The sequence below is a fragment of the Charadrius vociferus genome, unplaced genomic scaffold, assembly GCF_000708025.1.
Source record: "Charadrius vociferus isolate BGI_N301 unplaced genomic scaffold, ASM70802v2 scaffold213, whole genome shotgun sequence".
Classification (NCBI taxonomy): Eukaryota; Metazoa; Chordata; class Aves; order Charadriiformes; family Charadriidae; genus Charadrius; species Charadrius vociferus.
The window spans coordinates 4,819,215-4,843,660 of NW_009647828.1; the positions used below are offsets into that span (position 1 = coordinate 4,819,215).

Genomic DNA, 24,446 nt, shown 5'->3' on the forward strand with positions numbered 1-24,446 from the left:
CCTCTCACTGCAGCCCTCCAGTACCTCAGCCAAGCTGTTCACGCAGGCCACAGCTGCCTGGCAGGAGCGAGCTCGCGCAGGTAGTGCTGTGGAAGAGGCTGCGTTCATGTAGCCAACGCTGTGTTTGAAGTTACCAAGAACATTAAATGGGACAGCTTCTAGCTTGCTCCAATGAAGACGACATAGAAGCAGGTCTTGTATCAGAATGCTGTGGAGCTCTCAGCAGTGCTGCAGCACCCCCCAGAAGCCATCCCTTCAGTGATTTCACTTCTCACAGAAGCCTCCTGGCACCAAGACAGCCGTTGCTCCCAGTTTTCCCAAGGGGAAGGCAAGAGGGACAGCTAGTCACGGTCACTATCGCTGTCACTATCACTGTCGCTGCTGTCGCTGTCTGACTTGATACTCTCCAATGTCTTCCTGCAGATGTAAAACAGTCCAGTAATCAGTCACCCGATTGAGGCTTTTGCTTGAAAAGAGATATCCAAAACGCACAGGGTAAACCCCAGCCACAGAGAACGTTATGGGCTGTCTGATGCCTATTGTCCTCAAAGAACAGGTCCACCCAGCATTTGGTAGAAGCAGACCCACCTCCTTCTGGAAAAGCTGACTACTTCAGTTACCTAGAAAGTGGCACCCTGTCAAGGGTGCCGGACTTCTATTTATTCATTCCCTTGGACCAGACCAGTAGCTCTAAACCATGGTCCTCAAGGCTAAGCCCATCCTCTGAGCTTGGCTACATCAGCTCAGAAATGACCCATGGTGGCTGGCCAGGTGTACTGAGGATTGACCATGAGCCTCAGAACCTGTGAACCACGTACAGGGCCGTCCTGCAGCACCAGCCTGCTCTTATTAGCCTGACATCAGTGTCTTCTAGGTGGCCAGACCCAGGTAGAGAAAGATTCTGGGAAAGAAAGGTGATAGCAGATCTGAACAGTGGACGAGGCTAACCCCATCATGGAAAGTTACCTTCCCTCCCAGATGGTATGGATACAGCCTGGGATCAAAAACTGAAGGGCTGTTTTGGGGGTGTGAATTGGCCACAGCCAACACAAAGGTACATCATTCTGAAAGCCAGCTCTCTGCTGCCTTCACAGAGAAGCCTTTCCACAGGCTCCCCTCCAACACCCTGTCTATTACACCCCTTCAGCAGTAACATGAAGTACTCCAACTTACTTCTGCTTTTCAGAGAGTTCAAATTCCTTCTCCGTTCTGCTTTTAAGCCTTTGAGATGAAGGAAGACCGAGGGACGCTGCCAGCTTTACCAGCTTAATTGCCTCATCTGAGCAATTGGTTTGTTTAGCACAGTTCAAGAACTCATCCATCACCTGCTCACTGCAAAAGCAAAGGCAAAGAGTGACTGTTCACTGGGCCCCAGGTGAGATGGCCATTAACTTACAGCAGGTGCTTCAGAGAGGGAGAGGAGGTGACAGATTTTCAGATCACTCAACCAGCCCAATTCTGCTCCTGCCATGACTTTCACCTCAGCCTTCACGCCGTACCACTTGGGAATTCCTATCCTAGCAGAAAGAAATACTTCTCCTTGCACAAAACCAGAGGGCAGCAGCTTACTGCTCAGGATGAGGATGCCACCTTAGCAGCAGCCTAAATAACCTTCCCCTTTTTGCAGTCCCTCACCCTCTTTTACATGGCTGGCAGAGGTAAAGGAACAGTGTAACAGCACTTGAAATCAAAGGCAGTCTGCCAGAGGCTGCTGTGCTGTCTGCGGGCGCTGGGAGCCGCTGACAGCTGGCTCGGCTCTGCCAGCTGTGTTGCATGTCAAAGCATCACGTGCGACAGCTGCTGGAGACACCTCTCTTGCCTTTAGGCAGGGAAACAAGCAAGTGTTTGCAGCTGGTGCCGCAGCGAGCTTGGCAGAGAAGGGAAGGGAGTGAACCAGGAAAGCCTCTGATCCATTTTGTAATGGCAGAGAAACCACTTTCTTTCCCATTACATTCATAACTCATGGCATTCACAAACCCATCAGCTACACCATGATTTCAGAAGAATTCTCCTTTCCCTCTTCCCCAAATTGAGACAGGGAGCATCAAGGCTTCCTTGCGGCCACACTAGCAGCAGTCTGCAGAACAGGCCAAGCACAGAGTACCACTAACTGCTGCCTTCGGTACCACACACCCTCACTGGTGCAGGCAGCCACAGAGAACATCGTGCACTCTGTGAAATTCCCACCTCCAACATCGGATTTCAGGTGTTCACTTCCGTGAGCAGCAAGCAGTTGTTTGGGTTGTTTTTTGTTTTTTGTTTTTTTTTTTTGTTTTAAATGTATTATTGTTTCTCAGGACTTGCTTTCTACTTAAAACAGAATTTTTTCCTCCAAAATCCTGAGAAAAGCTAACTGTTGTAACCTAACAAGGTACTACATAAGATTTAGGATTTGACTTGATAAACTTCTCTTCAGAAATCCAGACACCTCTGAAGCACCTATGCTTGGTTAATAGCATATTAGAATTTTTTTTGAAAACATCTAATTTCCCGTGTGCTCAAGAGTCCCACTCAGACTGATTTCTACTTCCAAGTTAATCAGTGGCATTGCTCTTCATGTCCCAGAGCTTCAATCAATGACATCTCAAGGATCAACCACTTAAATCCCCCCCCTTTGCATTTTCAACATTTTTTGAGACAGAAAGGTCTTGGCACATATTAGTTGGATAAACAAACACGCGCTCACAAGGACAGACACACACATCCATGCTTCGGAAGTAACAGTCAGATAGGGACCACTATTGTTGGTTATAATAAAAATGCAAAATTTCAGCCAAAGGGGACACCCAGTACTTGATGTCAGAACCTAAAAGTACTCACGTGGGAATCCTATTGATTTGCTGGAACCGCTCCATCATGTTCCTGTTCAAAAGAAAACAAAAAAAAAAATATAATAAAAACCACCACAAAACACAGGAACAGACAGATATTAAATCTCTTGGATAAGCCCCTGTTGAAACATAGGCAAGGTCAATTTCATTAAATGATCTTCCTCACAGATCTGAAACAGATCCCATGCTGTATTCTTGCAGGTGCAATGTGTACCAGCTAACATAATTGGTTAGTTTAACACAGACTATCTTAACTAGTGCAGAAAAAATAAAAAGTGTAGCTGGTAGCAAGTTTACTTTAAAAATATTACATGCTTTTAGAAGGGTACTTGCCACTTCTTTGTTTCATATGAATCTGTGCAAAAAGAATATCTGTATTTAACGGAAAATAGCTCAGAACCTTAAATCAGAGGCTAGGTATTTTAACCAGTATTTCACATTGAGAGCATGCAGGACAGCAAATTTTAGCTTCTGAGCAGTACTAAAAATATTCTCTTTAGATTTTTAATTAGGGTTAATTCTAATTAAAAGTTTAATGAAACTAATTAATCTCTATAACAGTTGGAATTCCAAAGAGTTCTAAAAATTACAAAAAGGGAAGCTGCAGGAAATCAGCAGTGCTTAGTGAAGTGATAATCAAACCCCACCTTGCCAAAAGCAGCTATACAATGCTCTAAACCAGTTGCTACATTAACTTCTACACCATTTTTAAGACAAACTACTGTAACTTGGTACCAAGAATGAACAATAAAATTAAGAAAAAAACCCATCACATTCCCAGCAGGATTTATGTCCTCCCTTTGTCTGCACTAGTGTTCCAAGGCAATCAGTTGTTAGTTTTCGATTTTTGTGATTAAACCTTGAGTTAGTGTCAGCAAGACAAGAGCTCATGACAGTCCACACGTACCAAGCATCCTGGGTTCTCCCAACCCTGGAAAACAACAGAGTGACATGGCACAGCACACTGCCTGTCCATTCCAACGGGGCCTGCTCCCTCCCAGTTTGCTCATGGACAGCTTTGATGTCATCAGCACACTTGGCAAACGCCAGTTGAATCTGTGAAAAGATTGTGCTATTAAGCCCCAAACCTCTAGAATTAACATACCCTTCTCAGTGCAATTCCTCCTACAGGTCTGCCCTGTATGTGATTTAAATTTGTGAATTAACAGCGGTTCCTCCCAGCAGAAAAATTTCTCACTTGTCAGGACAATTGTCCCCACTAGGCAAGCTCCAAGACGGCTTTGCAGGGACAGCTGTATTTAGAGACCTCTGCAGCACGCGTAAGCCTTTAACCCTCCTCAGCTTGAGAAGTCAATTACTGCAGTGACATCTTTGGCAAAAAATCCCCAAATTCTGCCATGTGCTTCCCCAGAGAGACGTGGCTGGCTGGGCTGGATTACTCTTCCAAACCCTGGTAAGGAAGTGATCCTCTTCTGTGTTAATCTGAGGTTTCTCTACAGGTTGAAGACAATCTGAAAGGCTTCGCAGGCCTGGATAAGATCACACAGATCTGGAAATTTGTAATAGCATATGCACTGGAACTGGACCTCTAAGACCGAAGAGGGACAATACTACAGCACTTCAATGCAGTCTGTATGCTGCACACAGCAATGAGGAGCCATCTCTACTATATTCACTGAGCTTCTGTACTGGTTTTGGCTCGGATACAGTTAAATTTCTTCATAGTAGCTTGTACAGGGCTATGTTTTGGATTTGTGATGAAAAGTGTGTTGATAACACAGGGATGTTTTAGTTATTGCTGAGCAGCGCTTACACAGTGTTTCTGCTCCTCACAGTGTCCCACCAGCAAGTAGACTGGAGGTGAACAAGAAGCTGTGAGGGGACACAGCTGACCCCAACTGACCAAAGGGCTATTCCATAGCATATGGCATCATGCTCAGCAGTAAAAGCTGGGGGAAGAAGGAAGGAGAGGACGCTCGGAGTGATGGTGTTTGTCTTCCCAAGTAACCATTATGCATGATGGAGCGCTGCTTTTCCAGCAATGACTGAACACCTGCCTGCCGATGGGAAGCAGTGAATGAATTCCTGATCTTGCTTTGCTTGCACGCACAGCTTTTGCTTTACCTATTAAACTGTTTTTATCTCAGCCCACAAGTTTTTGCACTTTTACCATTCCAATTCTCTCCACCATCCCACGGGGGAGGAGTAAGTGAGCGGCTGTGTGGTGCTTAGCTGTTTACTGGGGTTAAACCACGACAGCTTCCTTACCTCCTCAGGGTGCTGCTCCCTGCTCATCAAAGACAAGAGCTCTTCCAACAGGTCTTGTCTCCTACTAAACCCCAGTTGTTTCATATCTGTTTAGAGAAAGGCAGTAGTTAGTAGGTGTGACCAGTACCCCCTGCTCCCAACTCCTGGTGATATGGTCAGCATAACTAATGCCATTTTGCAAGGCAAACAGCCATTCTCTGCGACTGAGCAGGTCACGTATTAGTTCCCTTTCCCCTCATTTTCAGGTCCTGAAGGTCCTTGTGCTCTAAATAGATGCACCAAACAGATTTCTTCTTTCCCTCCCTGCCAGCCTCAAGATTCCTGGGCACCAGGCTGACTACTCCCTTCCTTAATGGCCTTCAAGGTTCCAGGCACCCAACCAACCCGGTGGTGGCGATGACCCTGTCACAGAACAGGGAAGGCAGAAACACACAGAGCACTGTCTATAAAATCAAGCAGTTACAAGTCCTAGGTAGGAACCTGGACCCAAACTGCGGCTGGACAGTGAGACCCACGACACCCCAGTGGCCAGGGACAACTCCACCGTCATCTGCTGCCTCCAAGAAATGAGTGGTGACTTGTATTCTTTTATATGTTTTTCGAGGCTAGATTGCAATTTTTATGTTGATAGAGCAAACCAAGTATCAAGATTTGACCCGATCTGCAGAGGGTCCAGGTGATTAGAAACTGTAAGCTAAGCAGTGCTCTAAAATTCTGTACTGCTCTACTTAAAAAACTGTACTACACTGATTCTGCTTATAGAAGTACTGAGCTATTCTGATTATAAATTCTATGCTATGCTAATTATAAAATTATGTTGAGAAAATAAAGCTTTAATTGTAACTACAACTCAGTGCTGTCATCATTCTGCCAAGGACCCTGAAAGAACCTGTCTGTCGCCTCAGTGTTGGGTGACAGTAGGATATTTTCTGTGTGCCAAACCCTGTATTTGCCTTGTCTCCTCTTCTTAAGGGGAAAGAACAGGCAAATCATTTAAATGAGTTAAACCTGGGCTGTTGGTTAAGGTACTACTCTCTGGTAAGCACTCAGTTTTCCAAGACACTGACATTTAACTGTGAAACAGCCACCATCTCTCCGATAGTCTGTGTTACCGGTTCTGCCTTTCTCTAATACAGCAGCCCCACAACTGTACTGAGGAATAATGTCCCTCATGCCAAAGTACCTTATCACGGCTATTCTGAGCACTGGAAAATTTCCCAACTACCTCCCCCTTTGCACTCCTACTGACTTTTATCAAACAAACTGCCTACGTAGCCGTGTGGCTATCGCTAACCTTCCCAGACTGAAGGGATCACTTCCAAGTGGTTGGCTGCATCCAGTGCTTGAAGGAGGTCCAATATATTTTTAGGAGTTGGATAGAAGACCTGAAGAAGGAAGAGAGTCACTTCAGTGAACTCTAACTGTTCTGTTTCTCCATACTAAAGCTTTGAAGCTTGCTTACCCTAATACACACTTACCGAAAGGGACATTTCTTTGTACCATTTCAACACAACATCAATTTGTTCCATCATACACAACAATGAAAAGAATTTTGACCTACAGGAGGAAAAAATGTTCTAATTCAGTAATGATCAGATCAACTAAACCATACAGAAACACCAGCAAATGATGGTGTTCTGATCAGATTTGTACTGCAGATCATGGAAACTTCACTGACTGCAATACTCCATACAATTAAAAAAGCAGTAGTGTTTTTTTATGAGACAACTTAACGCTAACACTAAGTAATTGGCAGAATTAGTAAGAAGTGGACCACTGCATTTTAAAATCTTGAAAAAAATGCAATCTCCCTGCCTGATGCCAGGTTTGAGGTATCTGAATCTCTCTCAAATGCAATCTCTGATTAAGAAACCCTTTAAGAAGTAAACTAAATTAATGTAATTAGTTGTGCAAGTTTTGCAATACAAGCCTGGGACCTTGATACAATGCACTAAGAAAAACGTCCCTACACCAAGAAATTAATTTCCATTAATTTCCCTTGATTTATTTACAGTCTAAATAAGGTAAAATCATCTGAATCATTCCACTCCTGAAACCACAACTTATTTTGATGACAATTATTTTTCATGAATTTACAGGAGCATCTCTAGTTCCAATGCCTAAATAGACTTTTCTTCAAATCAATATGATCAAAGTACTTAATTACGTTCAGCAACTGCAGCACTGAACACTGGTAAAGATGTTTCGGACACCATGATGACAGTGTCAAACGGTGAAACTACATGGGAGTGTCATGCCTAAATACACCTGCTGCGCTGCAGCCTCTCTCCAACACCACGCAGAGAGCTAGGTCCAATCTGTATGCTATTTTGGTGTTGCTTTCTAAGCTGCCATCGTAAGTGGACAACAGGATTGCAGAAAATACAACTGCTTGGTATAACTGCTGGATGGGTATGAAGCTAAACGGATGCTCCAAGTTCAGGCAAGGCCACAAACTGAAACTAAATCCTAAGCTATCACTGCTCTTAAGAGGGAAGTAATTTCAAAACTGCACAGACAATAACCAGCTGGTGTTCAACAAAGCATCCTTCTATGCAATGTCTGAATCCTAGCTTGTGTTCAAATTGACAACAATACACCAGATGCTGAATATAAGCTGCATTTCACTCACCAGTAGGCATTTAACCGATCCATGTCCAAGAACTTCCAGTTGTCTCCCTTCTCCATTGCCTTATTTAACCGATAGGCAAGCTTGATATCCTTAAGATCACAGCACTGCAATAGACCAGTCAGATTTTAAAGCTACCAAATATAACACTTAATACATCCCTCTGAGACTCACTTTCACAAAGGTATGAAGAATAATGAGCTGACAGCAAACATTTTTAACAGGACGCAATTCAGTGCAGTGACTGCCTAGGCATTTTGTTTAGTTGAGACAAATGCACGATTCCCACAGTCTGCAAGAGCTTTCTAACCTAAACCGACACTTTTTGGTGTGGATACTGTCTGACCGCTGCAGTGTCACTAGAAGCAGGGGGCAGGGCACAGAAGACAAGGACTTATGCAGCTATCGCTAGCAAGAGATGCATGTATCACAGGCATGCAAGTTACCAATTTAGAAGGCATCGAGCAAAGAACTGCAGAATTACGGAGGAAAGTTACAGGAGGTGATGAACATAGGTGAAAAAGTGAAAGATACTGAGCGCTAAACCTTGTATCACAGGTTGGAAAACTCACAGGCAATTCTTAAACAACTGGAGGGCTCAAAGGAATTCTGATTGCAGGGAAGAGGTACTTACCGCTTGCATAGCAGTGGCAAAAAAGTTGGCTGAAAGGGAGAAAATGGAGTCCATTAGCTTCAAACTTTCAAGGAGACATACAGCAGCTCACTAATCCAGACTCCCAGAGGACAGATGAGACAGGTTCAATTTGAAAGCTGACTCTGTTGCTCAGTTTAACAATGTAGCTGGGATCTTCACTTTGTATGTAGAGACTCTGGCGTGGCATGAGTTTTGCTAGCCAGTGTTCTGGAGGCTATACTGCCGTGCTTTTGGAGACAGATTTAAGTAGATGATCTGTTTGACTTTAGGTACTTTTACAAAAGCTACATTCTTTTGTTTGATTCAAGACGGCATTATTTTTTTGTAGCCTGCCTGTTAGACAAAGGCAGCCACATCACTCACCTTCTCCATTTACTCCAGTGGAAGAGAGCACATGCAACAGAGACAGGTGTTCAGGCAGGTTACCCATCTCTTCAGCACACCCCAGAGCTGCCCAAGAACATAGAACTGTCCCCTGAAAATGTCTCCTTCCTGTTTTGTGAGCCTTTGGCCCTGGTTTCTGTAATTGACATTTCAAAGCAGGACGGAGACTGATGCTGCCCAAGGGAGGTAAAGAAAGCCACAGGGGGAGGAAGGACATAAACTATCCTGCTCAGTAGCTTATTTCATTTGTATGGTGAGAATTTTGGATAGGTCGTTTTGGTTTTTCTGAAGCAAATACAAGGGCTACCAGAGACTGAAACAATGGCTAGTTGTGGGTAACAAAATAGTGGGAAGAACTGTAAGGCAATTCACTTAAAAGCCCTAGGTACAATACACCCTCCTTTTCCTTGCAACTTTATAAATTAACTAAATACTTTTAAGTTGGAAAAAACATTTTTGTGTTATTTAGGTGTTTAGTATACACTTCAGCTACAGCCTACAGAATCATCTGGGCCAAGGAAAAGCCTTGCAGGGAACACAGAGGTTTCTGAAGGTAAGAGTCAGTTCACATACACCACCACCCTAAGGAAAAGGAAGCCTCAGTTTTGTTCAAAGTGTCAATCTGAACTCTGCAAAAGCAATTACCAAATAGCATAAGGATCCCACATTGAAGAACAGAAACATCTACGTATGCATCTTGCTTAGACAAAGTGGCTTTGACCTAGTCTTGTGCGAGCTACCTCTCTCTTTTAAACTGCTGTGTAGCAAAGCTCATTCAACTCCCATGATTCAGGCAAGGCCTGTATCTGCGTGCCCATCATCACTACCTTTGCTAACAGCGGTATTTCTATAAAGCGTGTGAAGGAGCAGAGCAGGTACAGCCATTGCCTACGCTTCTGGCAGCAGCTTAGAGCCAGAGCAAGAAACAGTATAACACATATAGCAGGGCAGAAGCAAACAAAAGAGGTGTGCAACATTCTGACTATTTTCAAAAAAAAAAAAAATGCAGGTAGGATAATATAATATGCTACTCTAACATAATGTCATAATTATCTTTGTCCTTTAAATGGCCAAAAAACATATCAACTCCACTCCATTTTCCTGAAGCATGATGCACTGTAATACCTTCTTCATCCTATCACATATAGAACTGCCAGCTGCTAAAGAGTGGCTTCTGACACATTGTTCACACCACATTGTACACAGCACAGCTAACAGACCCCTCTTTGTCACCCCTCTTCTTCAGACTGAAGCTGCGTCTACTTCTGTATGTACAAAAAGGCTCTGAAGATCCTAGGGCAAAGTTGTGCACATACAGATGGCAGAAAGAGCCAGTGAGACATGGGATGTTCAGAACCCACCCTTCAACAGACCCAAGCTTCAATTTTGCATGAAGTTGTATTTCATGCAATTTTCTGACACGATTAGGAAGAACTAGAATAGGATCTCACACCACACTACAGCAAAAACCTGCTGTTCACCAGACGTCTCATTTCACGAAGCTGCTAGCAGATGTTCCTCCTTAAACTAGTCTTGTAAACAGCCTTGTGATTTTTATCATGTGGGACTCAAATACTCATTCATATGGGCTACACTCCTACTTCCACACAGAAGCCAGCACACCAACGCATAGCACACCTTCCCAGCACTGGAATTTGTCCTTTTTTGTCTCCAAAAAGTATCAGAAGGTGCTGACATAAGCAAGCTGCATGCGTTCTTTCTAGTGGGATAGAACTACTTGAAATTCCCTAGGTACTTTTCCACCCAAGCTTAAATAATGCATATTGTGAGATATATTGAAGTCCATACCGTCATCAGGGTCCTGGGGAGTGAAACTCCTCTTTTCAACGTCATCTAGTACTTCAAGGATGATGCCTGGTGGGCAAAGGTCAACTGTGGGACAAACAGACAAGCAACATCACATCTCAGTTGTACTATGTGCTTCGTTAGGAAAGAGCGTCAGCCTGCAAATATACTACAGAAATGGAAACAAGCACCGCGATCTCAAATAAGTGTCAAGATTCTCCTATCTCTACCCCGAATTGTGGTGCTCCACACCAGCTGCAATTTTATTTGCACTAAAATTTGCCAGATTTCCACAGCACAACAGGGTAGATTAACAAAGATACAAGTACTTTCTAGCAAGGAATCCAACAGGCCTGCAAGTTTGTCTGTTAGAATGTGGCACTGGGAAAAGCAATGCATTTTATAAACAAAAAAAAAAAACCAACAGAGAGACTCCAGAGCAGTTTGTACACATTTGTTATAACATAAGGACTGCAGTTACAACTACTGCGTCTATTCCCATTCCACGTCCACAGATTTTTGGCTAAAGGATCTCAACAGTTGGGCTTCTGCCTTCTAACACAGCTATACTTCAAGACAGTTTCAATCCACAGAACTATTGCAGAAAAACAGAATCCCTGTGCAACTGCTTCCCCATGAGGGGCACAGTCTATGTAATCATAGGCACTGTAGTCAGATCCAGCCTCCAGAGAGATAGAGTAGCATCTGCTTTTTAGCTTTATCAACTTGTTGCCACAAATGGAAATGAAAAGGGGCTTTCTTTCCAGTTCTGTCAGTTCTCAAAACACAAGGACTGTTCCCTCCCTGTAAGAGGTTACGATCCTCTGTAGCTTTTTCTTTACCCAAGTAGAATCAGACTGCACAGGTAACATTAACATTGCACAAATTAGAAGCTGTCTTTTAATCCATCATCAACTGCATTCACCCATCCCATTTGGAAAGCATTCAAAGCAGATGTTAAAAAGGACACATTCATGGACAAGTTGATATTGCACGTACCGCCTCTATAAAATATAAAGAGAAGATGATCATACGTTGCAAGGCTAGGCTCTGAAAAGCAAAAACACTGAAGTTACTTTAACATTCTTGGCTGAGCTTTATGCCTGAGCTCTAATTCACAGTCCCCGTCCCTTCCAGTGAGGCAGCATGCATAAATTTACTAAATTCTCCCCTTGCCCACCCTAATGCTGGACCAGACCTCACGTACATGTTACAGCTGGGAGGGATGACATCTGAGGGTGGACCACCAGTTGAAGCACCATATCGCTATGGGGCAAGCAGTCAAGCTTTCCTGCTCTAAATTAAAACCAAAACTATTTCATAGCTAGTTTCTCTTCTGCTCATGAACCTATCTTTAGGGTATCAACAAGTGTGTTACTGGGGCAAAGCACACTCCACAAGACATCAAATTGGTTGTGCAGATATTCCCTGTTTTTGCAGTGTTTATTTGACATCAAAAGCAATCATCTACATCAAAAGCTTTTTTTCTGTAGAGATGTAGGTATATAGACCTGAACTGGCTTGGGTGGTGTGTGAAGTAAATCTCCTTGATCTATGGGAAGCTAACAGACTCAGCTGACTGCTACAAACGTGTATTCATATCTTTCACTACTTCTTCAGCAGTACTACAATAAAGACCTAGTTGAGAAAGAGCCTATGGGCCAGGACACACTCCCCCACTGCATACACACACCTGTCCCTGAGTAGTCAGAGGTAATTACAGGTAAAAATGTAACGACAAACATGCTCCTAACCTAAAAGACTACAGCATCAAAATGCTGTATTATTCGACCTCAGGGACTAAGTGCATGCACTATACTGTAACTAGTAATCAGCTCTGAACAAAGACTGAAGACGATGATTCAATTTGAAATCCACAGCCACTGGCTTGCTGAGTGGCCGCAGCTCAGTGGCCACTGCATTTTTATTTCTGCATTTAATGCATTTCACTTATGCATTTTTACTTCTCAGTTCTCTTGCAAAAGGAAACAAATAGTGAAGTTGAGAACACAGTGAGAAATGCCCTTTTCCACAAGCCTTGAGCTTCTTCCCTGCAACTAGGAATGACTGTGTTGTTTGCTGATGAACTTTTGAGTTAGCCATTCTGGAGGTGGCACTGAAATATAACAACCATTCTGGTTCTCTTACCTATATCAAGTGCTTCCATTTCCTTCATTACCAATAAAGACATACTTCTGCCTACACCACCACATCTTCTCAGAGTCTTCAGTAAAGCATTGAACGTTAGCAGATTTGGTTGCACTCCCTGTTGAACCATGTGATTCAGGAAGACCTAAAACAAAATCCTCAAATCCTTAGTGCTTCACACATTATGGATCACAGTTCAGCTTTCAGTTAGGTATACATGCATTTCCTTAATCTGATCCTTCTCACTCCTTTCAAGTGAATGACTCTACCTCAAATGATTAAGTGAGTACCATCTAATTTTTATTAAATTTGAGCAAAAAGCAAGACTACAAAATTACATCAGATTAGATCTTGGAGAATTGTGTCTAGAACATCAAGAAAATTTTTTAATTTATGGATGAATTTTCCTTACTGATGTTATGTCATTAAAACTGAACCCTCTAATGCTACCCCTCAAAATTCCATTTCCATCACACCACTATGAATCACAATTCAGAGTAGAGTTTTTATTTGAAATTTTTTGTTTGTTTATATCTCCCAGCATAATTTCCCAATTACTTTCTGTCTGGGCAGTTCTTGGATCAGGTACATTCTCACAAGGCAAACCATTGCCCAAGGGCAAGGCTGAATTTTGTACATTTTCCACTCCTCAAGAGCTAGTTTGTATGTTTACACAAGTGTACTTCCTTTGGAGTAGAAATTAGCATCTTTGTACAAAGCTCTTGGTCTTAGTCTTCTAACAACTGCAAAATTCTAGTGATAAAGCAGACCCAGCCCCTGCACTCTTACCCCTTCCCCACCTCTTCTGCTCACACTCCTTACCTTGGCTAATTCCCATCTTTCTAAGAACCTCTCCTTTAGATATGGGACTGCTGTAATCAGTGCGTTGAACGTGTGCACGTCAGCTGGAAAATGTAAGATAATTAATTTTAACTGACAATTACACTCTACAGAAAACAGTTTGTTCTAACATGGCTCAGTTTTTGGCAAAGTCTCATGCAAACCCGTTTCCAGTGAGCCAGCCACACGCCAGCTGCACTGAAACAAACAGTTTGCATTCAGCTCCCATGATCTAGCTGAGGTCCGTACCCCTGCGCCAATCATCACTGCCATGAAACAAATACTTACGTACCCAACAACGGCCTTCTGCTACTTAGAAGACCACAAGTCAAAACCAGGAGACACTTACCCTTGTGTCTTTCATTCAGCAAGTCCATGTACATGTCATAAGCTTTAGCAGAAGCCCCGTGCTGCAAAAAACAAAAACCCAACAAAAATAAACAATCTCTTCGACTGTGTGAGACTTCACAAGCTGAAAAAAGTCCTCCCAGTACTGAACGACAACTTTACCTTCACCATCCCACGGATCATTGTGCAATAGGAATGCGCATTCCTCTCTGGCATTATCTTAAATATCCTTTCAGCATTGTTGTTCTCCCTATAATCAACGAACAAGCTGAATGTTAAAGAACTCAATAAAAGATACCTCTAGGAAAAGGATTCAACATGCAGAACAAAGTAATGGGCTGTACTCCCAAGGGCTGACATTCAATTATATTACCTGTGATATTTTCAGCTATTCTACAACCGCTTACTAGATTTCCATCAACACTTTAAAAGATGAGCAAACACAGATGTATTTAACAAGTAACATCTGCAAGTATGGGCTGCTATAAAGTCTTTAAGTCTGTTTTATAACAACAATGCATGTGCACAATCCACTGAATATAGGAATATTGGCAACATTTGCTGTACCTCCATCTGGAGCCAGATGACTGTGAACCTCTTTGGAATTGTCTCTTTGGAGCCTTCTGCTCTGAAGCGTTCACCTGGAGAGATTTTTGCAGAAACAAATTTCTCAAAGTTCGCTATTGTTCAACATCAAATGACGTGATTTGGTAACAATACAGAAGTTCAGCAGCAATTTATATGCTACTAAAGGTGTTTTTTAATTGGTTACATTAAAATATTTTTTATTATAATGTTCAGAAAGCAATAACTAGATTAAGAATACTGTTTATATTATTAAACAGTCTAACAGGGCAAATTATATGTATTTGTGGAGTTGGTGGGAATCATTAGACCACAGCACATCCTCTGCAAAACCCTTTCTCCCTCAACAGTCTTCCCAGGGAGAGGTATTGTGCAACACATCTACTACTGTACCCTGCAACCTGATACTCTTGAAGTCACACAAGGAGCCCTCAACTTCACTGAAGTCTAATTAATATGGTTCAGACTGAAAGAAAATTAACCAGCTGATCTACACTACAGGTACTAGAGGTCTTATTTTCAGGCAACTATAGAAACCAGGTTGTCAGTGAGAAACAGTTATTTAAACACAGTTCAGCAAAACTAAGGCAAGACAGGGTTCCAGCTGCTAAGTTCAGCTTTATGGAAACTACTTTTGCTAGTAGGTTTGACACAGGATTGCTGTAACTGCCATATGTCTAGAGGATGTTGACTGCATTTGACCCACCTCACACCATCTCCCAGGCAGGCAGTCACAGCAGAAAAATCTTGACATCACCTTGATACACTCCCACTACATATAAATATATAAGTACAGAGAAACAGGTTTTTCATACCCCTGGTTCTTCCAAATCCTCTTTTTGCCCTTCCTGTTTTTCTGGAGTAGATTCTCCATCTCCATAGAAACATAACAAATCTAAAAGGCTGTTTGTGGTCTCCAGAGATACAGGAGTACCTATAGAAAATGAGGGTGTACAACAGTTGCAGGCAAGGTAAAGAACAGAACATTCTATAGCCGTATCAGAAAACTTTTGAACACCCAGTTATGCCACTTTGTTCTCTTTCAACATAAAGGCATTCTCTAGCAAGTCTGTAAAACATGAGTGTGACACTAATACTTCCACAAACCCATTCGTAGCAGGAGACAATTTTAACACCAAACTAGAGTATCTGTTTTAATATTGAAGCCACTGAAAGGGTAGTTTTCCTGACCAAGTGGGAGAGCGAAGTGGCAACTGGCAGCCAAAACTGTGAAGCAGAACAAGCCCAACACAACACCTGACATTTCTAGTGCCTTTCACAACTACTCCTTGGATAAACTCTGCTGTGAAGACCACTTTGTGTGTTTCACTTTCTATGAAACAGATGTAAAACCAAGAAAAGAAAAGAGCTATTTGATGGAATCATCTCCTTTCTATCTTGCAGTGGATATGGGAAAGTCTCACCTTCCCTTCAGAGGCTGTGGCAGTTACAGTTTTCTACTGCTTCCTCCTCATTCACCCGTGACAGAGATAAGGTCCAAATTACGGAGGAACTGAGAAACACCCATTTACTGAGGGCAGGTCTACAGAAAGGGCACTCAGCTGGTATGCTACACCAGTCCAATGCAGCGGGAAAGTGGTCAGCACAGATGTAGCTTATACCAACCAATATGTTACTGCACAAAGGCCTTTGCAGGCAGAATGGTACCATTCAATCACACAGCACCTGCCCACAACAGGCCCTACTCTACTGCATCACAAATTTTTCTGCTTTGGAAGAGAAGGAAAAAACTCAACACTGTATCATCTGCTTCTTGATCAAGAAATCATTTATTCTCTGTATCACCGAAGTGACATGTCAGGCAAGCAGTGGATAGGGAGGGCCCAATAATTCTGGAGAACCACTTCATCAGACCAGAGTCAGTTGTGAAAGGCAGCAACATAATCATGAAATTGTCTCAATAGCCCATGCCAGCTAATAAAATATTTTTGCCACAATTTAAGTAGAGCTCTACCACAGAACCTGGCAGGTGACCACATACCTGCTTGTACAAGCTGATCAAACAGGTCCACAGAATCTTTCACCCTTCTAAGGTTGATACGCTCTTTTAGAGCTTCTTCACTCACTCCTTCAATCTGAGGTGTAAGAGCCTCAGGCATCAAACACTAAAAGCAAAGAGTGCAAGTTAGACATGAGCTTAAACCTTCTCTAAACCAGTGCTAAAACACTAAACAAATATGCTTACTCTTCACCCAGTATCCTGCTTTGGTAATCTCCCAACCCTCCCAGACTAACAGCAGCAGTCCTTTCGGTGAAGGACCACATATCCTGATCTCCCACTTTCATGCTAGAAAGTCGGTATCTAAACAACATTTCTTTTCTTACTTCTGATACTTCTTACTACTTACTGATATGATACTGACTTCCTTAAGAAAAATGTTCACTTCAGAAACATAATGGAAATACAGTACTGCTTTCATAGCTGTCTGCAAAAGTTAACAAAACTATCCTTTTATGTTAGCTTTGGACCAGTCTGACAGTTGATTTCACCACCTGACAAAGCACAAATTCAATGAAAATGAAAAGAAAAATGCTTACTGGTATGTTGGGCTCTGCAAAAATCTTGTCAAAATACTGAGGAAATTGCTTAATAATGTATTTTGCAGCATTTCTCCCAGACTCCTTCGACAATGAAAACAGACGCTGCATAGGAATGAGAGAGAACAAGATGAAGAAACATGCAATTAAAAGCCTGAGAGTGAGGAAAAACATTTTCCGTAACACTGAGCATTCTCATGGGACCAAATTAAACTCATGCTTTGTTTTCAACTCTTAGTAAAAACACAGGCATAAGACAACATTCCAGATAAACGTTCTGGTATTTATGCCAATATAAGAATGTCTGTTCATTAAATGAGACTGTAATTTACTACTTTGTTACTTAGTGAAGGGACAAAGTTCTCTACCAGACATCTGAAATGCTGTACTAATACCTCAAGCTCAAAAGCATCTCTCTTTTTAGAGTCACGGCACTTGGACTTTTCTCTCCCCGATTGTCATTTCCAAGAGCATCACCCGATTCCCATCCACCTCTCTTCCTCAAGTTCTTAAGTCAGACCATCCTTTGCTATTTCTTTTTAAAACTCTTCACACTTGACAGCTGCCTTCAGCCTTCTCAATGGCTTCACCTCTGGTATGCAGAAGAAGTTAAGTTCTCTCGTAGCTATATCACTGCCTTGACACGAGATCTCAGCTCTCAGTCTTCTCTCGCGACACTGATTAACATCACACAGCATGTCCTTGTTGCCCTCATTTCCAGTTATGCTTTCTCCTGCCTCGGCTTTGCACTCTTTAATCTTATGTAAAGATAACATCAGGGGATGACTCCTTTCCTTCTTCCTATCTATCATTACCTCAATACTACTATTTCCATAAGCCCAAGTTACCAAATAGCTGCTCTCTGATAAAACTAAAATTCCTGGGGCTTGGCCAGGACAGTTAACTGGTAACATGTAGTCTATGTAGTAACACACACATGTGACCTTTTGTGTTTTAATTCACACATTTCATTCAAATTTAACAAAACTGTAAGCACAAAATCTCAACACTTGGGAGTTACTTAACAAACTAAGAACATGGAGAAACAGAAAAACTCAGCAGGTAAGCCACTAACTTGCAGGAATGTTACCAAAGCTGTGCCAGCTGGAAGGTCCCTACAGGGGCAGGAAGAAGAGAGAACTTCGTGCGTGTGTAGGTGGATTTGTCCAGAGAAATGCTAAAATCATTATGCATTCAGAAAAACACAGAGAAGAAAATTCTGAACGACATCTGATACTTCATTTTCTTTTGTAATTGAAGGCCCCAATTACTCCTGCCAGAGCAGGGTCACCTACAGCACGTTACACAGGACAGCGTCCAGGCGGGTTTTGAATGTCTCCAGAGTGGGAGACTCCACCACCTCTCTGGGCAGCCTGTTCCAGTGCTCCACTACCCTCAAAGTAAAGAAGTTCCTTCTCATGTTAAGATGGAACTTCCTATGTTCAAGTTTATGCCCATTACCCCTCGTCCTATCACTGGGTGCCACTGAAAAAAGACTACTCCCATCCCCCTGGCATCCTCCCATTAAGTATTTGTATGTATTAATAAGATCCCCCCTCAATCTTCTTTTCTCTAGACTAAAGAGACCCAAGTCCCTCAGCCTTTCCTCATAAGAAAGGTGCTCCAGTCCCCTAATCATCTTTGTTGCCCTTTGCTGGACCCTCTCCAGCAGTTCCCTGTCTTTCTTGAACTGGGGAGCCCAGAACTGGACACAGTACTCCAGATGCGGTCTCACCAGGGCAGAGTAGAGGGGGAGGATGACCTCCCTCGACCTGCTGGCCACACTCTTCTTGATGCACCCCAGGATGCCATTCGCCTTCTTGGCCGCCAGGGCACATTGCTGGCTCATGGTCATCCTGTTGTCCACCAGGACTCCCAGGTCCCTCTCCACAGAGCTGCTCTCCAGGAGGTCAGCCCCCAACCTGTACTGGTGCATGGGGTTATTCCTCCCCAGGTGCAGTACCCTACACTTACCCTTGTTGAACTTCATAAGGTTTCTTTCTGCCCAACTCTCCAGCCTGGCGAGGTCACGCTGTAAGGCAGCACAGCCTTCTGGCGTGTCAGCCACTCCTCCCAGTTTTGTGTCATCAGCAAACTTGCTGATGGTACACTCTATCCCTTCATCCAGATCATTGATGAATATGTTGAACAAAACTGGGCCCAGTACTGACCCCTGAGGGACACCACTTGTTACTAACCTCCAACTAGACTCTGCGCCACTAACCACAACCCTCTGAGCTCTATCTGTAAGCCAGTTCTCAATCCACCTCACTGTCCATTCATCTAAGCCACACTTCCTAAGCTTTCCTGTGAGGATGATGTGGGAGACAGTGTCGAAAGCCTTGCCAAAGTCAAGGTAGACAACATCCACTGCCCTCCCCTCATCCACCCATCTAGTTACTTTGTCATAGAAGGCTATCAGATTAGTCAGACATGACTTCCCCTTGGTGAATCCATGTTGACTACTTCTGATAATCTTCTTTTCATCCAGGTGCTTTGAGATGACTCCCAGAACAAGCTGCTCCATCATCTTCCCAGGGATGGAGGTGAGGCTGACCGGCCTGTAGTTTCCCGGGTCATCCTTCCTGCCCTTTTTGAAGACTGGAGTGACATTGGCTATCCTCCAGTCCTCAGGCACCTCACCTGTCCTCCAGAACCTTTCAAAGATAATGGAGAGAGGCCCAGCAATGACTTCCCCCAGCTCCCTCAGCACACGAGGGTGCATCCCATCAGGCCCCATGGATTTATGTATATCCAATTTATCTAACTGATCTTTAACGTGCTCCTTGTCAACCAAGGGATAGTCTTGCTTTGCCCAGACTTTCTCTGTTACCTGCAAAGTCTGGGTCTCACAAGGACTGGCTCTCACAATTAGATAAGAGTTTTCATAGCCTAGAGAAAGGGGGTAGGGGGGAAGCTATCAAGGATTTGAAAGGAAATACTTACAGAATTGCCAGCATTTCTTGGCATAAGGAAAGGGTCATCCTGGAACATATAATGAGCAGCAGTAGGATCCTGTAGAAAGGAGAATCCAGGATTGAAACGTTCATAGTTATGTACACGGGCATGCTGTATCCATATTACACTGCCTCATGGAATTTAAGGCACAATGAACAGTTCCATCATAACCACCACCTGATGCCCATTTTACAAAAGCTCCTCCTGTTCAAAAGGTTTAGCCTGTTCGGAAACGGTTAAAAAAAGCATTTCCATTATACACATACATGCAGGCTAACATAGTGACAACAAAAGGGTCCTTAATATAACATAACAAGCAATGAGTGCCCTGCAGAGCAAGCAGGACCCCAACTATAAGTCTCAGAGGAGCTGAGGGAACTTGCAGGATCAGATTCAATATCCAGAACTCAAGACAAACAGGACTGAAGAATAGCATCAGAGCATTTACAGTTGCTGCCTAGCAAGAGTAGACACTGATTGCTCTTTGCAAGGCTTACTTTCTGGGCTTAGATTGGGAAGAGGTAGTCTGGATTGGGAAGCTGAACTGGTAAAGAAACTTGGTCCTGATGTTCGCAAAAGCCTTATCAAAATATTACAGCTTTCACTGGTAGCTGCAGCTCTCTTTTAGCACTAGAAGGAGGCTTTAAGGACACAGCAAAATACGTTACGCAAAAGTGAAAAACCCATAAAAAACAGATGTAGAAGTCCCATCTTTCATTTATGGCCAAAGGAGAAGAGCCTTCAGAGCACAAGGCTATTGCATGAGATGGACAACTCGACCTATTTCCATGACCAACAGAACTACTTACCCTGTTCACAGTAGAAGCCAATGTCTGAAGAACCGCGAGCTTATCCCTAAACATAAAGGAACTTTGATTAATACTCGGTTGCAGACTTTGAACGTTATGCATTACATTGTATGCAGAACAAACACAGGAATATCCTGACCCATGAGGTTTTTCAGTTCTAGGAAACAATGTTTTTGCTGCACTTAGAAAATACCACTTTTTGCAAAGGGAGAGAAAATTCAACTGCAAAAAATGGTCTCAGTTTTGGAACAACCACAGGAAAAAGAAAAGACTTTGAGGAAAACCACAAAAGCATCTGTGTTTCCTGCTACCACTCCTGCCTTTATTATACATTATCAAAGAAAGAACACAGGGAAGGGACACAGAAAAGATTCCCTGGAATGCTCCTCTCAGAGCCCTCCATCTCTGAGAGATGAATACACAAGTCTTGGGAGGAAAAAAAAACCCTCAAAATAGAACAAAACTTCTCAGGACTGTGCCTGTAGATCCTTAAGATTTTGGTTGTGTTTCAGGCAAACAAGGAAGGCCACTGAAAGTGTTTACGTGGAGGTGGAGGTGGTCTTATTATAGGTTTACATGCAGACACCATTTGGCTATAAACTTAGTTTTTGCTTTCACTTTAAGTGCTTCCAACAAAATAGCTTTTGTTCAGCTGCATAATTTCTAAACAAGATTTATTCAGCCAGTTATCAATAGCCAAGTGTATTTTGCTGAAAGAAACACACCCCCATGCAGACAAACAAATAAACTTGATTTTACAGATCTCTAGCGAATGTGATATTTTGCAAAAAGACAGAACTATGCTTAAAAATGTAGTCCTCATAACTGTTCTTAAAAGAAAGGTCAACAACTGAGCGTACATACTCTGCACAGAGAGTAAGAGTCAAGAATATTCCCAGAGCTCCCAGTCAGAAGGAAAGCCACTAGTGGGACATTAAATCCAGGAATACAGCAACCTGAATTTTCTTTTTCAACTTTGGTGGACAGATTACATTTAGCTGTCTAATAATGACTTTCTTCCAGGTCAAGAGATATTCCAGCAGTAAACACTCACCAGGTTTTCTTTCGTGGAAGCACAATTTCTTCTTGAGTAACTTTAAGAAATAATATTAAAATTGTTAATAGAAACGAACAGATGCCCAAAGAAAATCTTGATCTCATGAAAACTAATGATCTAACTTGATCCAGCTGAAAGTACTAAGGCAAAGACTTTGAACCCACAGTCTGATGTAGGCCACAGTTTACTAGAATGGTAATAGAAAAGACTGACAGGGAGCTTAACGGTCTTGTGTCAAGACAGGATCAGGGCCCTATGGTAAACAAACCTCAGAGACATTGTACCCACTGACCCTCAAAGTGATTACCCATCCAAGCTTCTTCAATTATCCTTATCCTGTATCTTCTTGCTTGAGCCCCAGTCTTGACCAGTCCCTTGGTTTCTCACCCTTAGTCCCCCAGTTTGAAGTCTGCCATCTCTGCCCATTTGGCTTCCCCAGCTTAGCTTGCGTGAATACTGCAGCAAAGTGCCCCTTCAAGTTCCTGCTCTGACAGCCTGACACCAACTGTTCAGCTCTTTCCACCCCACAGATCAATCCACCCAGCTGTCCCAGAGAGAAAAAAAGAAAAAGGACAATACCAAAAGAAGAAGCTATAGGCTGTCAATAAAGCATCTTAGCAAATTCATTCACAGAGGAGCATGAGGGACCTCCTGATTACAACCCCCAGAGCCAGGGTCTGCAGAGGCACTTTGCCCACTGCCACTGTGTTGATACTTTCGTGAGCTGTTACTGACTGGCAAGAACTTGTTCCCATGTGCAGCACGGCTCCAAGCATCCCAGCTTACTTTTCTGACAAAACTCGTAGCACCAATATGGTAAGGAGTACAGAGAAGAAGCAAGAACATGAAGGAAACTGTCAGGATTAAGGTGGAAAACTCCTTAATTTTATTTTATAGTTTATTCAGTTTCAATAAGCAACTGGATAGGTCATGGAACTGGACAACTGAGTTCATGCTCTTGGAGCACAGAACTGGTTGGTGGCGAGGGCAGTCAAGTTAAGCCAGGAAAGCACTGCACTACAAAGACAGGGCAGGGGGGAATGTAAGAAGGGGAAGGGGGGCATTCACTGTCTTCTATATTTTGTGACAGGCTATGTTGCGTGGATATATATTAAAAAAAAAACAAACCCACATTTGCAAGAAACTAGCAATTAAGACATCAAGAAAGTAGTAATTAAGACATCATACCTTCTGACTTTTCCACAGTCTTGCCAACAGCTCTAGTACTAGAAGAGCACCTGTAAATCAGGGTTTTGAATTTATGGTAGTCACATTAATACACCAAAAGCAGATTAATGAAATCCTGTACTACAAGTCAGAAGTAATTAAAACATTAAAGGAGATAAATAACTGGAAACGTTGCACTAAGTCCAAATTATTACCATAAAACTCTTATTTGATACCACTCTTAAAAGCCCTAATTTCAAGACACAGTAAGTTATACACAGAAAATCAGATTACATAAAATTTGTAATTATTTATTTTGGGGGATATCATGGCTTTAAAGTAGTTTTCACAAATTACTGCATCTTAGAAAAAAAATCCTGAACATAAATCAGAAGACACTTTGCATTTTAGAGGAAGAATCTAGCTGAAAGCAGTATGTTTTTTAAAAATATTTTAGACCTGAGTAGCGTTTACACAAGCAGAAGACCATGTGCTGAGATGCAGGGAAACCAGACCCGACGAGTTCCGTATGCCCAGTCTACAGAGCTGCAGACAGCACTCTCACATAACCACAGCTGAAGAAGGCACATCCACATAAACGTGTTTCTGCTGTATACTGCAAAGCCGCTGCTCCGTGCTCAGTTCAGAGTCACAGCTCCAAGTCTTTGTTACAATTACTCACATTGTATTGCTTTTAACACAAATTAAAGCTTACATCAAAATACTTTTTTTTTTTCCTCACGAAGCAATCTAACACTGAAGCCTTACTGTCACTGCCATTCTCAAGTGCTTCCACGTTGACCTTGACCCTGAGAGAGACACTGTTAACGTGCACTCTGTGCTTTACAGTGATACTGCACAATTCTAGCTGCTCCCATACGCCACATAAACTTATTAGTTATGACTCTACCGTCTCAGGTGCGAGTTAGATTTTGCCTATAGAGTACCCAGAGAAGGGACAACCTTTCATTTGAGACATAGCCTGAGAGTAACCTCCCACCCCGTTTGCTTCTTCGCGTAATCACTTAACAGCTCAGGCTCGCTCCCGGGGCGGCTCCGAGCCGCAGAGCCCACCAAAAACAGGGAAAAGCCCCAGAAGAGGCGCTCCCCAGGCTCAGGCCCCCCCATTCCATCCCTCCATGCCACGCCGGCCCTGCCCGCCAGCGGCCTGAGGCGCCACCACGCATGCGCAGAGCGCGCCGATGCCGAGCAACCCGGACTGCGCCTGCGCGGCCTTTCGCGCCTCAATTCCCCAGACACCACCCCCCCCCCCGCCCGTTGTTCCCCTACGGCATCACCGCCAGGCACCTTCTCTTCCCTCCGCTGAGGGAACGGCAGAGCCTTACCGGTAGTGCTCTGGCCTCCCGCCCAGTAAGCAGCACCGCCTGCTCAGCGATACCACTTGCTGCCAGGAGCTGCCCCCCAGCCGCCGCGCCGCCAT

General features: G+C 43.2%; 1 protein-coding gene across 1 annotated transcript; it reads right to left on the reverse strand.

The window, feature by feature from the left end:
• Nucleotides 1-186: 186 nt before the first annotated feature.
• On the reverse strand, nucleotides 187-24,446 carry PTCD3 (pentatricopeptide repeat domain 3). Its single transcript, XM_009882521.1, has 24 exons — nucleotides 24,367-24,446; nucleotides 23,027-23,076; nucleotides 21,836-21,875; nucleotides 20,782-20,827; nucleotides 19,961-20,029; nucleotides 17,015-17,119; nucleotides 16,458-16,581; nucleotides 15,271-15,389; nucleotides 14,438-14,511; nucleotides 14,033-14,120; nucleotides 13,872-13,932; nucleotides 13,505-13,587; nucleotides 12,683-12,827; nucleotides 11,534-11,584; nucleotides 10,538-10,621; nucleotides 8,324-8,352; nucleotides 7,693-7,796; nucleotides 6,539-6,617; nucleotides 6,355-6,445; nucleotides 5,061-5,146; nucleotides 3,739-3,887; nucleotides 2,821-2,862; nucleotides 1,174-1,332; nucleotides 187-417 (listed from the first exon to the last, which is right to left on the reverse strand). Exons 1-24 carry the CDS (start codon nucleotides 24,444-24,446, stop codon nucleotides 342-344), a joined length of 2,034 nt encoding a protein of 677 aa, XP_009880823.1. The 3' UTR covers nucleotides 187-341.

Bases quoted from the DNA above. Each gene is read 5' to 3' on its own strand.
- PTCD3 (XM_009882521.1), bottom strand. From the start codon at position 24,446: ATGGCGGCGCGGCGGCTGGGGGGCAGCTCCTGGCAGCAAGTGGTATCG. The intron at 14,512-15,270 runs GTATGAAAAACC...AAATCTCTCCAG, and splicing joins AGGATTTGGAAGAACCAGGG to GTGAACGCTTCAGAGCAGAA. The intron at 13,588-13,871 runs GTAAGTGTCTCC...TACATTTTCCAG, and splicing joins GCTGAATGAAAGACACAAGG to CTGACGTGCACACGTTCAAC.